The 15,722-nt window shown below is 38.7% G+C and overlaps 2 protein-coding genes across 13 annotated transcripts in view; both read left to right on the plus strand.

The window, feature by feature from the left end:
* LOC134792804 (trafficking kinesin-binding protein milt) overlaps positions 1-2,836 on the plus strand; it is an 80,220-nt gene extending 77,384 nt beyond the window's left edge. For all 12 annotated transcript variants that reach the window (XM_063764173.1, XM_063764162.1, XM_063764161.1 and 9 more), the window contains one exon: positions 308-2,836. In XM_063764173.1, coding sequence (XP_063620243.1) covers positions 308-738 — 431 coding nt within the window. In that variant the 3' untranslated portion in view covers positions 739-2,836. The remainder of the gene's footprint in view (positions 1-307) is intronic.
* A 1,503-nt stretch (positions 2,837-4,339) lies between these two features.
* Positions 4,340-15,722, plus strand: part of LOC134792797 (intraflagellar transport protein 81 homolog) — a 30,066-nt gene continuing 18,683 nt past the window's right edge. Inside the window, exons 1-5 of the mRNA XM_063764147.1 lie at positions 4,340-4,570; positions 9,875-10,080; positions 14,272-14,459; positions 15,109-15,230; positions 15,553-15,684. Of these exons, the coding sequence (XP_063620217.1) occupies positions 4,424-4,570; positions 9,875-10,080; positions 14,272-14,459; positions 15,109-15,230; positions 15,553-15,684 (795 nt within the window). The 5' untranslated portion in view covers positions 4,340-4,423. The remainder of the gene's footprint in view (positions 4,571-9,874; positions 10,081-14,271; positions 14,460-15,108; positions 15,231-15,552; positions 15,685-15,722) is intronic.

Genomic DNA, 15,722 nt, shown 5'->3' on the forward strand with positions numbered 1-15,722 from the left:
GTTGCGCCACCGTACACAGTGGCTAATTAATATTTGCCGATTCGAAAACCGACGTACGTATGTAGGGACGTCACAAAATAATAAAGTGATAGGTTTCATTCTTTTAAGCTGAAACGGAAGTGATTATTTTAGTAAGGAAAGGATTCCGTGAATATGTTGCATTGTTTATAATTTTTGGACAACGCCCTGACGAAATGGCACACTCGACGTTTCTTTCGGATTTTTTAACGTTCATAGTCTACAACTAACGCTCGACGTTCGTGTTAATGATGTACAAATAACTGAACGTGACGTTTTGATTTCTCAGGCGACGCCCCGCCGTCGCTGCACGCGCTGATCGCGTCGGGCACGTCGATCCTGCGGCGGCGGTACCTGGCGTCGCCCGCCGCCGACGGCTCGCCCGCGCCGCTCGCGCTGCAGACCCCCGGCTCGCTGTACACCGGGCTGGTGCACCGCAGCCCCATGGAGCAGCTCACCTGCCTCAAGCGCACGCTGCGCTCGCCCGCCGCGCCCGAGCGGCAGGAGTCCGTGCTGGGCGTGCCGGCGCACCCCGGCGAGGGCGCCCTGGACGCGGCCGGCGCGAGCAGGAGAGCCCGCGCCCGCGCGCCCCGGCCGCGCGCGGACCTGGGCACGGTGGCCGCGCCGCCGGCGCCCCAGCCGCCGCCGCTGGAGAGGAACTCCTCCCCGCTCGGCACGCTCAGCACGCTCCTGTTCGGCAGAAAAGGCGGCCTTCTATAATTCGCGCGGTGGTCGCGTTTTGTTCCTTCGGTCCGTAGGCCTGCAGAACCCGTATGTGCGGAATATCGAGCGAGGTTGTAATCGAGTTTAATTGTCAGATTGTTTCCACGAAACCTTAACTCCGTACGATTATAATAGGGTTGTTTGCGCTTTTGTTTCGTATCGCTCCGATTGCGACCGTGCTCTTTTTTAGCTGATTTAATCAGAATAATTTGTGAACGTAACGTTCGCCTTGATAGATAATGTTTTACGTTTTGATATCCTATTATGTTATTTGTGTATAGTCGTTTTACCTTTGACGTGTATTTTTTGTAGCGAATTATTTAACTGTAGTGAGCAGCTTCGTGCATTTATAAAATGTTTTTTGTTGTGTTTGAACTTGAGATCTTTTTTTTGTAGTCTGAATTGAATTTGATTAGCGGCATTTTTCTGTCTCTCTTCCTCTCTCTATAAAACATTCCTTTAAAAGAGCTCAAGTGTTTATTACGCTTTGTGTTAAAAAGAGAGAAATGTCATGAGGACCAGGCGTGCACTTAAATAATTTCGTTGAAAAAAGAACGAATAATAAATGTACACAGAAGATAATATAGTGCAACTGTTTAGACGGCTGTACTAAATAGGGCTTCACGTTGGCATACTTGGCATACATTTTATGGTGACATGATTGACAATCTTGACAATCTAGTTACCGGGAAATAGGGAACAGCCGCGCAACGCTAACTAAGCTTGTTATTCCACCTGGCCAATTTCTTGGTCCTATGTGTATTTGCGTTGAGACACAATGCACATTGAACAAAGAAATTAGACAGGTGAAATATCAGCTTATATCACCCTTAGCTGTGTTAACACATTCAATACCACTAAGTGCTACGGGTTACGCTCGTAGCGCGTAGCCACGGTTTCGTCGTATGTAGCGCGTAGTCGCTACGAACAGTGTACCCGACAGTCGGGTTCTTGGTGTTGAATGTGTTAATGGGTACACGATAATGTCTTCACGAGTACGTATTTGTAGTTCTTTTGTCAATGATGTGTAGATGATTGTATACCAAAATAATAAATAAGCGTGAAATTAAATGAAACGATTAAATTATATTAGGGGAGTTAACGGATAACTCGATTCATTGTAGTTCTTTCTTTGTTAACGAGACCCCGCCACGAACAGTGTATTATTTTATTTTGGTTGTGTTATTTATTGATTAGTAATCTGAGACTTAACTCTAGAATTTACGTAGACGCTTTGTCAAGAAGGTCGTATTACGATAATAATTATCGCGCTTATCATTATAATTTCTGTAATTGATAAATCATAATGTATCATTGTAAATATATAATCATAATCAAACTTCCATTTAAGTAGGAGAGTACAAATTTATTTATGTTTTGTATATCAAAACCACCACCCATTTGTACCTTTCAGTTTCACTGCAGATCCTTTGGTTGATTGTAAATATGTATGTCTAATTTATTTTCTCAGTGATGACGAGCTGACGGCCACGTCAATTCATTTAGTTGCTTTAATTAAAGTTAATTAGTGGGTAAACATTTGTTACTACTAACTTAGGGTCTGAGTAAAATAATGGTGCATGCCATAGTGTAAGTAGTATTGAATTCATAATAGTGGAGGTGAATCAGCAAACAAGAGTGAATGTAAATCAGTTACAGAACTTAAATAGCTGTCTTCATTTGCCGTCGTTTAGTTAAATGAATAATCAGTGATTAACTTTAGGTTCTGAAATTGGTGCTATATAGTTTTTAATGTTATTATTGATTTGATTATTTTCAAATGTGATCAGGTATCGTAAATTTACAGAATTATAATAATTTCTAACCAGATTGGTATTGTGTTGTTTTCTGTAGCGCGTCTATTGATTTTTGGTTTGGCGTCGTGTCAGTATGTGTACTTGAACCATCTGTGAAGTAGTCAGGTGAGGCTGCGAGGCGAGCGAGTGCGAGACGATTACGATCGATTCCCGAGTGAGAGAGTACCCGAGCCTTAGGCACAAATAAACTGTAGATTAAGGGTAATTTGTTGAGATTTGACATCTAAAATTATAATTATTGTATTATAATTACAGGAATATAATTTATTCGAAGATAACTTATGCAGTTTCCCTTGAATACCCCTGTTCACACACACTTATTCACTTTAAAATGGTTTAAGGTAAACGTACTAGTGCTCGACATGCTAATGCCCAATAGATGACACCTTCCTCTATTGACAATGACTTAAGTTTCAAGATGACATGTAGGTACTGGGACCGCGTCGAGCACCAGTACGTTTACCTTATAGACACCAAAGTTATCAAGGAAGTACTCAAGTCACTGCGGGGCGCGGGCACACCCAACCAACCGGTTTGGGATCTTAACCCTTTTTTTTTGGAAGAAAAGTGATTACATGTTATTATAATGTATTGTTATAATATTTTGTTTATTTTTGGAGAGTATACTGTACGGTGTAGCTTATTTCGTCGGGGTTAAAATTTTCTACGTCTCACCTACTTAACCTTTCGCGTGACAAACTCCCACAGCGGAAATGCAAAATTTAAATTAAATTAATTGACAGAAAGTTGGAATTTTAACTTTCTGTCAATTAACCCAAAATAATGCACGAAATTAGCAACATCCTATATGTATATCACATCAAAACCTACTGATAGGATCCCGAGGAAGGATCTTGAGGGTAATCTTCAAATATTATCTTCAAACACACGGCTGACTGACTTTACTGGTTTGTGAAGTCGTTTTTTGAAGTGAAAACTTCTTTAGCGGCGCTGTGCACTTTTTGAGGTGGGGAAAAAATGATAAACTCAAGACAGCGTAAGGCGTAACGCGTAAGCTGTCTCCTCTCTTTTTACCGCACGGCGAAAATGTATGCCTGAGCCTGCTGTTTCATGTCGACGGCGCAGGGCGCTTGCGTGACGTTATGTTATGTGTGACGGACAATGTCATTGTTTTTTGATTTAAATGCCACCTAGTGAGTTTCCCTCAAACTGGTATTATTATAACTGTAGTACCAGTAGTACTGACAGTGATGTGCTTAGGGGTTTCAAGTAATGCGACGATACAACGCTAGATGGCGTTAACCTCAATTATACATAGTGCTGTAGACATTTTGTTGGCACTATATAGCGCTGTTATTAATATTTTGAGTTACAATGTCGTTGAGTTTTCACTTCTGCCGGCACTCCCGGAGTGCAACCCGTTGTTTTTTTTGTTTTGTTAGTTGCAAACGTTGCAAAGGTTAGTTGTTTCAAGTTGTTTACGTGTGAAGAACATCGCCTCTTTTTGGCAAGATTGTTAATATGCCCTCTAGTAGGTATTGTGGCACATCAGGGCACATCATAACCTTTGTAACCTTTTTTTAGACTAACTGATAGATGGCGCTAACCACCTCAAACCATAAAATATAGAATAAATGTATTATTTAATGCGACGTTGTTGTTAAGGAGAATCGTAAACAAATCGTAAATCATATTATCACAGATATGATTAATGATCATTAATGATAAACAGGTATTAAAGTTTTATGCGTAAACTTAAACGAAACTTATTTTATGACATCATGACTGTGCTTTCGAAGTTTCCATGGTGATCAAAACAGTCAACATAAATCTTTGTTGATAGCGAAAAGTTCCGAAAACTAGAACGATAAGTGATTTTCTTGCTATTGACTTGCTCTAAAACAATGACGGAACAAATAAAGTTCATCGTGAAGGAGATAAACGCAAGTTTGGGGCGGAAATACGACTTAATAAAGTTTGACGCCTTGGATGAAAAACAGTTGCTGCAGCTGCTCGTCGATTTACTCGTAGCCTTTAATGCTGGCGAGAAGGTAATTACTAATTCTAGTCTTCTTGTTGGCTTAAGCCTTGTGGAACTTTCCTACTTTTATAGATTTTGAGTAACTCGCAGGACCTAAAGTTTTGAAAGACATCTGGGTACCTATATCTATTACCTACCAATCTCAGGGTAATGCTTTGGTTACGTCGCATAATTTCCCATCCATAAAAGTTCTCTCTGTCCTTTTTGCAAAATATTCCGTTAATGAAATGAAATTCCCTAGTACTTAGCAAAATTTCCAGTCTTCAATATTCTCTGTCTGTCTGATTTCGATATCGAATAATCAGTCATAAAATTTTCTTTTAGAAAAATTTGCTAGGAGTACGGGCACTGATGAATGCTCATTTATTGCTCATTTTACTATGAATGGTATGTTTAATCATTCCTTTGAGTAAACTAACACAATAACTTGTATAGCCGAACCGGCAGTAGCTCGTAAGGGGTTAATTGTTCTATTGATCAAGATATAATTAACCACACTAGCTAGGTATTCCATCAATAGAAAATTGCTTGAATGGAGAGTACTCAAGTCACCACTAATGAACCTTTTGGGCCCGGTCAGCTTTGTAGAAGTTCGATGTGAACTATTCAAATACCTTTTCATAGTCGCCATTTACTGGAACCCCAGACCAGTAGGTTCAATAGTGAGACCGAGACATCTCTTTAAAATAATGAATACATTGCACAGTATAATGAAAAGAAGTAGTCTATCTCCAGTTCTTTAGTCGTAAAATGTGATTTACGAGTAAAGGTGTCCACACGTCCACACTTATCTATAGAGTGTCTACGCTCATATACGCTAATATACGCTCGAGGACGGAATAGGCCCCATGACGAAATTAGCCACCATGTACTTGACGGTGGGTAAAGCGCGCACTCCGCACTATGAGTAGGTATCTACTACATACTCGTATTGAGCTATGTATTTGTTTGAAGAGGTCGTCCTGTTTATACTGTGTTAATATACCTACATTTGTATTGCGATGCGAAGCCAATTTAATCTGATTAAGTAATAAGCCTGTGGACCCGAATCTTAACATTTGAATAGTAAACGAACCAATTGATCTCATTATCTTGATGCTGAATCAACAGTTCTTTTTATTTCTTCAATATTTCTTTAGGTAAACAAGTTGTTATTAGAATATCTCCGTCTTTTTATCTTGCGTACAATTCCATTAACGTAAGTAAGTACGTATGATTATAGGAATTAACGCAAAAACTGCTTGACAAATTTGGATGCAATTCGGCATAAGTAGGTACGGATAGGTAGGTTAGATACCCACCTAATCCCAGCTAATGGTAGAACACTTGTTTACTTGTTTATTAAGTTAAAGATTAGAAACACTTTTTTCATTGCTCTTGAGAGAAGTATAAGATAGTTTCTGCAAAGTGTTGGATTCTCAATCTTGTAAATATGCACGCAGCATTGAATATATTCACACTACTTATGGATAGGCGTGCGTGATACAGGCTACTCATAGCTTTTTCCGGAAAAATCCACGTTCCCGAGGGAAGCAAGGGATAAGAGCTTAGTTATGCTCGCCACATGTGTGATGGCGTGGGTAACCGTTTCTATTTTTGTTTAGTGTCTTTAAATTAGAATTACGGTTTGGCTAAAAATATTCATCAAATTATTTTCATATTAAATATATTAAGAATGGGATGGGTCACTTACGTATTTTAAGTCGAAAAACGCTCGACATGTTTTACTCCGTACCGAGGAGTGTCATCAGGAGCTTGCGTTGACGGTGAAGGACCAGCGCATATTATTTAAATTATTTTCTTTCTTCCCTTGAATTCCTTTATACTTCATTGATTATAAATGACCTGATTAGACGGTAAATGTCTGACACAGTTCTGGAAGTAACATTCTATATCTGGAATTTACCTACTTATTTATGGCTTTATGGTCATAGTTAGTCGCTAGTTAACACTTTTTGTTGAACCTGTAGGTACATGTAATAAACCTATAATAAAAAGAATATTAGCATGGTATAATAATATACTCCGCCTGGTACTCTCTTCCCGTCTTTTCGTGGTCACGTGACTGACACAAACTACGTCATCATGCGACAGCGCTATATGATAATATGCGATAGCGCTATATCAAGCGGCCATGTTATTGTGACGTAGGCTTGTGTCACTCTGGGAAGAGAAGACCAAAGAGAATTAAATCACTACGTTTTAGAGAAGACCATGTTTTCGAACGAGCGAGCGAAGCGAACGAAGTTCTTACATTCGACTTGGGACACGCGGCTGGCTAGGGGCACGTCCCGGCATTTCGATGTTTTTAAGCTGAACTATCAGAGGATAGTTTGATACTCAAGAACTTAAGTAAATTTGTTCTAATTTAAATGAAATTGGGTAAACGTGTAGTTGAGGGCATTATATTTTAGTCATTAAATTATGAGCAGGCTCGATCAAGGGGTTATTGAGCTAGAAGAGCTTAGAAGGCTAAGAAGCTATTTGTGAGGGGTCTTGCTATTCTGGTCATCTTTTTGCAAGAAAGTATGGTCGAGTTTGGTATCGAATGAAAGTGCTCGGCTTGCACTTTTATAATATCGTTTTTAAATTTACCATTTTGAAATAATTAGCAAGATAAAAATAAACATAATATAGGTAATTGACGTTTGACAGGACATATTTCGGCTTACCACAGATACAGTATCAGTTAAGGGCTCCACAGACCTTGTAATATATCCACGCGATTTTTGATCCATTGCCGCCTATAGTGGGACATAAAATAGTAGAAATTAAATAAAATGGAACTCTAAAATTTCCATACTATAGTCGGTTAAACAAGTTTGTCAGTAGAAAAAGGCGCGATATTCAAATTTTCTATGGGACGATAACCCTTCGCACCTACATTTTTTTGCCGCTTTTTTCTACTGACGGAAATGGCTTGACAGACTATAAATTATTGCCATGTGTAAGCATTTTACGTCAAAAATGTGACAGTTACGTAGAAAGTGACGCCCTCATTTATTAACCGACTTCCAAATCTCAAAAGGAGGAGATTCGATTGTGATTTTTTTTTATGTTTGTTACTCCATATCTCCGTCATTACTGGACCGATTTTATCAACAAATCAAGCATATACATTCAAAAAAGTGACATTTGATGAAGTGTAACTGCTGATGATGATCAGAACGGAACTCTTCAACGAAGCGTAGTTCACGTTTGGCGATTTGTCCTCTTCGTTATGTTTGTTAAGCAGGTGAAGTTTTTAAGCCACATTTTTGTCAAGCTCGAGTTCTGATGATGGGATCCACGAGGAATCGAGGGAGCTCCTCAAATATTAAAGGCATGCGTATAGAGATTTGTGTATTTTCATCAGAAAATCAAGCATTTTCATTAAAAACTGTCGCATTTGATGAAGTGGAACTGCTGATGATGATCAGAACGGAACTCTTCAACGACGCATAGTTCACGTTTGACGATTTGTCCTCTTCGTTATGTTTGTTAAGCAAGTTAAGTTTTTAAGCCACATTTTTGTCAAGTTTGAGGTCTGATGATGGTATCCATGATGAATCGAGGGAACTCCTCAAATCTTAAAGGCATGCGTATAGAGATTTGTGTATTTTCATCAGAAAATCAAGAATTTACATTAAAAACTGTCGCATTTGATAAAGTGGAACTGCTGATGATGATCAGAACAGAACTCTTCAATGACTACACGTTTGGCGATTTCGAATTTCGATTTTGACGGAGCTGGCCCTGGAGCCAGACCTGATCCGGATCCGGGCTCTTATCTGGACCTGAACCCGGGCCTGGACCCGGACTTGGACCTGGACTTGGACCAAGACCTAGGTCTGGACCTCGACCTGGACCTGGTCCTGGACCCGGAACTGGACCCGGACCCGGACTCGTACCCGGACTCGAACCTTGACCCGGAAATCATTGATACCTAAGCTAAATAAATCACTATGATTACCTACCATAAAATGTAGGTATAAAGTATAATGATATTAATGATGCCAAACTTACTAGCCCCTCCCGCTCAAACCCCCGTACACCGCACCGCACGCGCCGTTAAGTGGGTTAGGTTAGGTTTGAACTGCGATCCTCACAGAACCGAAAAAAACTGGCTTAGGTTAGGTTAGAACTGCGAGCCTTACAAAAACGAAATGCTACTAGAAAAGTGGTTTTGGTTAGGTTAGGTTAGGTTAGAACTGCGAGCCTTACAAAAACGAAATGCTACTAGAAAAGTGGTTTTGGTTAGGTTCGAACTGCAATCTTCACAGAACTAACTGCTATCAGAGAAGTGGGTTCGTGAGGCTAAAACTGCGACGCTTACAGAAACGAAATGCTACCTACTAGAAAAGTGGGTGGTTTTACCTCCTTTTCTAAATAGTGCACCATCTATGTACAATAATCTTTCACCGGCCCCCATAGAAGTGGGTTTTTTTTCTTGAAAATTATTTTCTACTATTTTATGTCGAACTATACGAGTAAGTAGGTGCAACAAAGTCAATCGCTCTATATATTTTTTAGCAAACCGCGAGTTCTCAGTTCGGGGCGAACTACTAGTATTAGACTATGAATATTAGGAAAGTTACGGCCGCCCGCACTTACCCGCAAATGTCTTAGAATTAATGCGATTCTTTGGTACCCTTATTGGGTTCGATACGAATAGTGTTACGTACGAATGTTGCGATAAATTCCTTACATTACATACCTACTTATGTCGATATTGGAGTTCTGAAAGCGGTCACGTTTGAGCAAGAAGCAGAAAGATTTTGGTGCGTTTACATGTCACATAAATCTATCACGAAGGGTTACACATGACGCGAACCGAGACGAAACTTTTTTGTTGTAACCTAATTCTTATACAAATACATGCCCTGATTTCTGGTTTTTGAAAGATATGTATGATCGTTGGTCGGTTAGTCAGTAGCCGCAACATAGACAGCCAACCGTGACTGATGTCCAGTAGGAGGGTAGATGAAAAAGTACAGGGGTGAGCCCTTCCAATTCCGGAATGATAGTGCTGGTGTAAGTAAGTGTTCTCCAGAAGAAATGTTGTTTATACCTCGATCACAACGTGAACTCTGGCTGGCTGCAGTGCCTGCAGTTGGCCGTTCATCTTCTTCCAGTGCCATCTCTTAATACCGGAGGTCGGCTATCATGAGGGCTATACGAACTTTAGACACAGCTGCGCGGAATATTGAGCGTGTGCTCTGTTTGAACCATGTTCGGAGATTTTTGAGCCATGAGTTACGTCTTGACCACATGAGTGGCCTAAGTGTGGAATAATTTAATTTTAAAACAAGTTTAAGTTCATTATCATTTCCAGTTGGACGTTCGCGACGATGACCCCGAGACCGTGTCGGTCCGTCTGCTGGAGATGCTCGGCAGTGTCAAGTACCGGCCGCCGGCGGGCGAGGATCCTCCGCGGTTTCGGGCTCTGCTACTCGCGGGTGACGCCAACACCGTCCACCACGTGCTGTACTGGCTGCTGGCCAACAAGGAGCACGTCACTAACACCGCTTATCTGGCCAAGTATGATTTATTGATATTATTGAAACCATGACGTAGACGTCGTAGACATTTCCGAGCGCTGCTGTTGCCAATAATTTAATATTTTAAGTGATAAAAAAACTAATTACATTAGGTACTCACTCCTACGGCATATTTCCTATGTGTGTGTGAGCCCATTTTTTGTATTATCGATTTTTTAATGGTATTTTTTAGATTATTTCCAGAATCAGTACCTACATAATTATTTATCATAATTGTGTAACAAATGTTATAAAACAAAACACCTTAAAACACAACCATAATCAATTAGACCATAGAGACTCGCAGAAGTGTATGCAAAATATAAAGCTGGATACCTAACAGAATATATCACATTTCTGGGAATCGTTTTATTTGATCAAGCAAATTGTAATATACGGCGAGTAGCCCTCTCAGCGACTTTATCTTTTTATCTGGAGTTAGCATAAGTACTTGTCTTATTCTAGACAATGTCCAAATGAGTAATGACCTTTCCGCCTTTTCTCGGGAAACATCTTGTTATTTTATTATGGAAATTGCTTTTTAACTATTCATCAATCTATTTATATTTCAAGTTTATTTGATTCACCTACCGAAACCTATTCTTCCTCTACCTTTTTTCGTCTCGGTTACAATGTCTAATTTAAACATTGCAAGATAATAATATATGTGGTTACAAGGGAAAAATACGTATCTTCGTTGATTTCGAATGCAATTACTTGGCCGTCTTTTTATATTAGAACAAATTAAAGAATATTTTCTCAAAAAAATTAGTCGCAAGACTACATAAAATGTGTAAATTTGTTAAACACTTAGATGCGGTTAAGGTGTTATTTAGGTATCTTAGTATCTAAAGGTATTATTAAAGAAGGTCACCAGGTAATTTATAAAGAGTATCTTACTGCGCGTTCGTCTACATTTATTTTAAGTTGTTCCATAAACAGTAAAAATGTTGAGCGATAAATTTCCGCCCGCAATGAATTTAAAGAAAGCGAAAGAAAATTAAAATATTGGCTTGGTTAGACACTGACTAAGTAATGTGATGTAGTATAGTAGTAACCTTGACTCAAGCAATATTTTACCAGTTCATCTGTCTACTAACAGGTCAGAACACGGTCAGAAGCTAGAACAGAACAGAGGTCACGGGCAGAAAAATAAATAACGTTAGCCATTGACTCCTATCCTATATTTCATGTTAATACTGGAAGCAGTTATGCATCGCTCCCATACATAACCCAAAAAAATTGTATTAAGCTATGAGCTTCATCACATATGTTCCTTGAGTAATTCTAAGCATTTCAAGCCTGGGAGGCAATAAGAAATGTGCGTCTAGTCGGGGAGGGCGGGGTACAGAGATGGCCGCCACCCGTCATCTTTAAAAAAAATCTTTTCTGGTCCTGGTAGCCACTAGGGCAAGTTTGGTATTATTTTCGTATAAACCGAAGACGTAGAATTCATTGCCGATATTAGTTTTTTTTCAGTTTCATAGTAATTTTACAAGAAAAACGTTATAAGGTGAAAATTTTGGTCGAAGATCTTTGCTTTGAGAGCTAATAACTTTTGTACAGTGACCAAAAATATCAAACAAAATAATACAATAAAGCGCAATTCATGCAGATTCTAAAACTATACACGTCTTATAATATCCTAATGCAAAAAGATGGTGAAAAAATATATTAAATGACCGCAGCGCGGGTAGCTGGACTCGCGCTAGGCGTAGGTTTATCTTACAACATGGTCTAGTACGAGTATCTGCTTATGTTTACTTTGCTAAATTTTATGGTTTCAAATAAAATACTTTCTATATATTTTTATAAAACAATTTAATGACCGAAGTATCCGGTACACAGACATAATTTTGTGTACTTTAATTTTCTTTTAATGCAGTTGCAACGATTTTTGCAACCTGTCTTTCACCTACAACGAGTGAGCTCCAAGCACACACTAGCGACATCGGATAAATCTGACCAAACAGGAGTCCATTCACTGTCTCCCATTCTCCAGCCTCAAGAAGAAGGACTCTGAAGCTTTTGGAGAGGCACTAAGGCTTGCCCCCAGACATAGACTCCTTTAAATACTGCCCGAAGTGTGTGCTGGCGAAGAGCGGCTTCCGTTGGAGGGATATTTTTTAGCTGTCTATCCCTCTTCGTAAATAGATATAGTCTGCATTCGTTGACTGTTGTACAAGGGCTTGAGCTCAAAAATAAAATCTTAGAGTCATTCTTACGTCATTCGGTACAAAATTGATATACATTTGTTAGTATGCATTTACTGCGGTAATTTACACGTTTTTATTACTAAGGGCATGGCAATCACGTAGGTACCTAGTGCATTGGCAATAGAGTGGCATGGAATATAAGTACAGGACCAGAAAAAGCCGAAGTACTGCCAATTTTCCATGCCTTGACAGGATGCGAAACGGTGTATTCTTTTAATGGGAGAGGTAAAAAGAGTGGTACCTTTGATACTTGGAATGCCTACCATGAAGCAACTTGCGGATTCAAGGCATTGTTGGACGGAAAATTGGCAGAAGCGGACACTTTTATCCAGAAATTTATTACAACAATGTACGACACGTAAGTATAAACTAGTTTGATACAAATTCAGCGTACCTATTTTAATATAAAAAAGTTACAATCTATTTTGTAGCGAATGACGTAAGAATGACTCCATGATTTTATTTTTCAGCTCAAGCCCTTGTACAACAGTCAAGGAATGCAGACTATATCTACATATTTACGAAGAGGAATAGACAGCTAAAAAATATCCCTCCAACGGATGCCGCTCTTCGCCAGCACACACTTCGGGCAATATTTAAAGGAGTCCATGTCTGGGGGCAAGCCTTAGTGCCTCTCCAAAAGCTTTAGAGTCCTTCTTCTTGAGGCTGGAGAATGGGAGACAGTGAATGGACTCCTGTTTGGTCAGATTTACCCGATGTCGCAAGTGTGTGCCTGGAGCTCACTCGTTGTAGGTGAAAGACAGGTTGCAAAAATCGTTGCAACTGCATTAAAAGAAAATTAAAGTAAACAGAATTATGTCTGTGTACCGGATACTGCGGTCATTAAATTGTTTTATAAAAATATATAGAAAGTATTTTATTTGAAACCATAAAATTTTACAAAGTAAACATAAGCAGATACTCGTACTCGACCATTTTGTAAGATAAACGCCGCCTAGCGCGAGTCCAGCTACCCGCGCTGCGGTCATTTAAGTAATATATTTTTTCACAATCTTTTTGCATTAGGATATTATTAGACGTGTATAGTTTTAGAATTTGCATGAATTGCGCTTTATTGTAAAATTATTATATGATATTTTTGGCCACTGTACAAAGCAAAAGCACTCTCAAAGCAAAAATATTCAACCAAAATTTTCACCTTTTAACGTTTTTCTTGTAAAATTACTATGAAACTGAAAAAAACTAATATCGGCAATGAATTCTACGTCTTCGGTTTATACGAAAATGATACCAAACTTGCCCTAGTGGCCACTAGGACCAGAAAAGATTTTTTTAAAGATGACGGGTAGCGGCCATCTTTGTACCCCGCCCTCCCCGATTAGACGCACATTTCTTATTGCCTCCCAGGCTTGAAATGCTTAGAATTACTCAAGGAACATAATATGTGATGAAGCTCATAGCTACATAATTTTTTTTTGGGTCAACTTCATAACTGCTTCCACTATAATACGTGAGGGCGTCAATGATGTTCAGAAATGTTAGACTGTGCTATGTTTATACATATATTGTAACTTGTAAGTTAGTAGGTAATATTAGGTAATTTGATTTTTTTAATTTGAAAAGGTGTTTCTCTTATCCTCTTTATTTTTAGGATGTCGGTTAAAATATAGCCTACGTCCCTCGAGCCAAAAATAAAGCGTAGGAACGATATAATTATAAAAGGGTTAGGTAGGTAGGTACTACCTATACTGAAATGCTTACCCATTCTTTTAGTTTTGCCGGAGTAGGGTCAAAAGTAAGATAAAGCTACATTTGAATTATATAAGAACTCTTAAACCAGTGGATGTACCTACCTATTTAAAAACACTTAAGTAAAATTATTTTTACTAGACGATTTGTGTCCTAAAATATTTAACGCAGGAATATAAAAAAAACGAGTTAACAAGGAATTCGAAAAATTATTGTCTGTATTCCCAAGATTCCTCACTAAATATCTAATAATCAATATTTTTTAGATATTTGAAGATACCAGATATACCAACCGACGTAGCACGTAACAATACGATCCAAGATTTACTAGACCTGTACCAGAATCTGATAGATGAATTCAAAGAGGTGCACAAGCGCACAAGGATGTTACAAAAGGAAAATGCGTCTGAGATCATTAATGACATCAAGGAGATGGCGGTCGAGCGAGATATAGGTACCAATTTCCTTTCAGTAAAAGCTACACTCGACTTGTGAAAGTGTTGAGCGCACTTAGAACTTAAAACCTTGTCATTTTAAAAGGAACTTCGCTTTTAACGTTGATGTGATATTTAACATTTGAAGTTTATTATAACAGAGTCTACTCAACATTTTGGTACTAGCTACTTTTGAGTGGCAGAAACTCTGTGAGCACGGAATAAAAATGCATAATGGTATTAAATGTGATTATGGTTACCTATAAGTGGACAGTTGGACACTGAGAAATAGACACGACTTTTAGTTTTTTTCCTCCGGTTAAACCTCGGTTTTACCGTACTCCGGGCTTTTACATATGTACATCGTTGTATATTTCTTTAAGTTCAAGGCGGAAACAGTGGTTAAGCTTAAACAGTGGCTCAGTTGCTCAAATATCGCCTCTCTCGTGTTGAAATTAAGTTGAGTGAGCCACTGTACCCGACTGTTTTCAACCGAGCCTGTGTTCCCTCCTTGACCATACATGTGTTACAAACGCTGAATTCGGCCACTTTTCCATCTCTTAGAAATTGGAAACGTTTAATCCAAATTACGCTTTGAATTTAATTTTAGTCAAAGTACCTATATAGTATTATTTATACGTCTTTTAAGCTCGAGTTATTCCTTTACAGTTATTAAGCGTTTAGAGAACGTGCAAGTTAATCTGATTGACGTAAGCAATAAGGAAGAGTTAATGAACATTAGCAAGGCTCTAAGGGTTCAACAGGAAATGACGAGCACACTGGAGCACCAGGTAATTAGTACAAACACTACGACGTCGTATTAAGTAGTTGTAATTAAATACCTGCTCTGTTTAGAATATGTATTGTAGGTACCTCTGGTACCTATAGGCTATATCAAATGTGTTTCTCTAAATTTAATTAAATCAGGAGCGTAATTTAATTTTGCATTTGATAATATTATCGCTTTGTACGTTTCTTTTATTGGTATTCGTTCGCAAGACTGAGTGTGCAAGATTTTCGTGGCTTTATTATTTTGTTAGTTTCTCCGTTTTCGGAAGCATTTTAGTGTTAATGAAAATTAATGCAGATCATACATTGCTTTTTATCATTTAGTATGAGACCCAACAAACCCAGTTGAAGGCCGCTGCGGACCAATTGAAAAGATATTTAAATGTCATACATGGGCAAAGTGCGGCGCCAAAAACTGTTAACGACGTTATTAAACGTCTGAACGAGGAAATTCAGGTATGAAATGATTAGTAAGCAATATTCTTGGACTATTC

The sequence above is a fragment of the Cydia splendana genome, chromosome 8 (genome assembly GCF_910591565.1).
Source record: "Cydia splendana chromosome 8, ilCydSple1.2, whole genome shotgun sequence".
Taxonomy (NCBI): Eukaryota; Metazoa; Arthropoda; class Insecta; order Lepidoptera; family Tortricidae; genus Cydia; species Cydia splendana.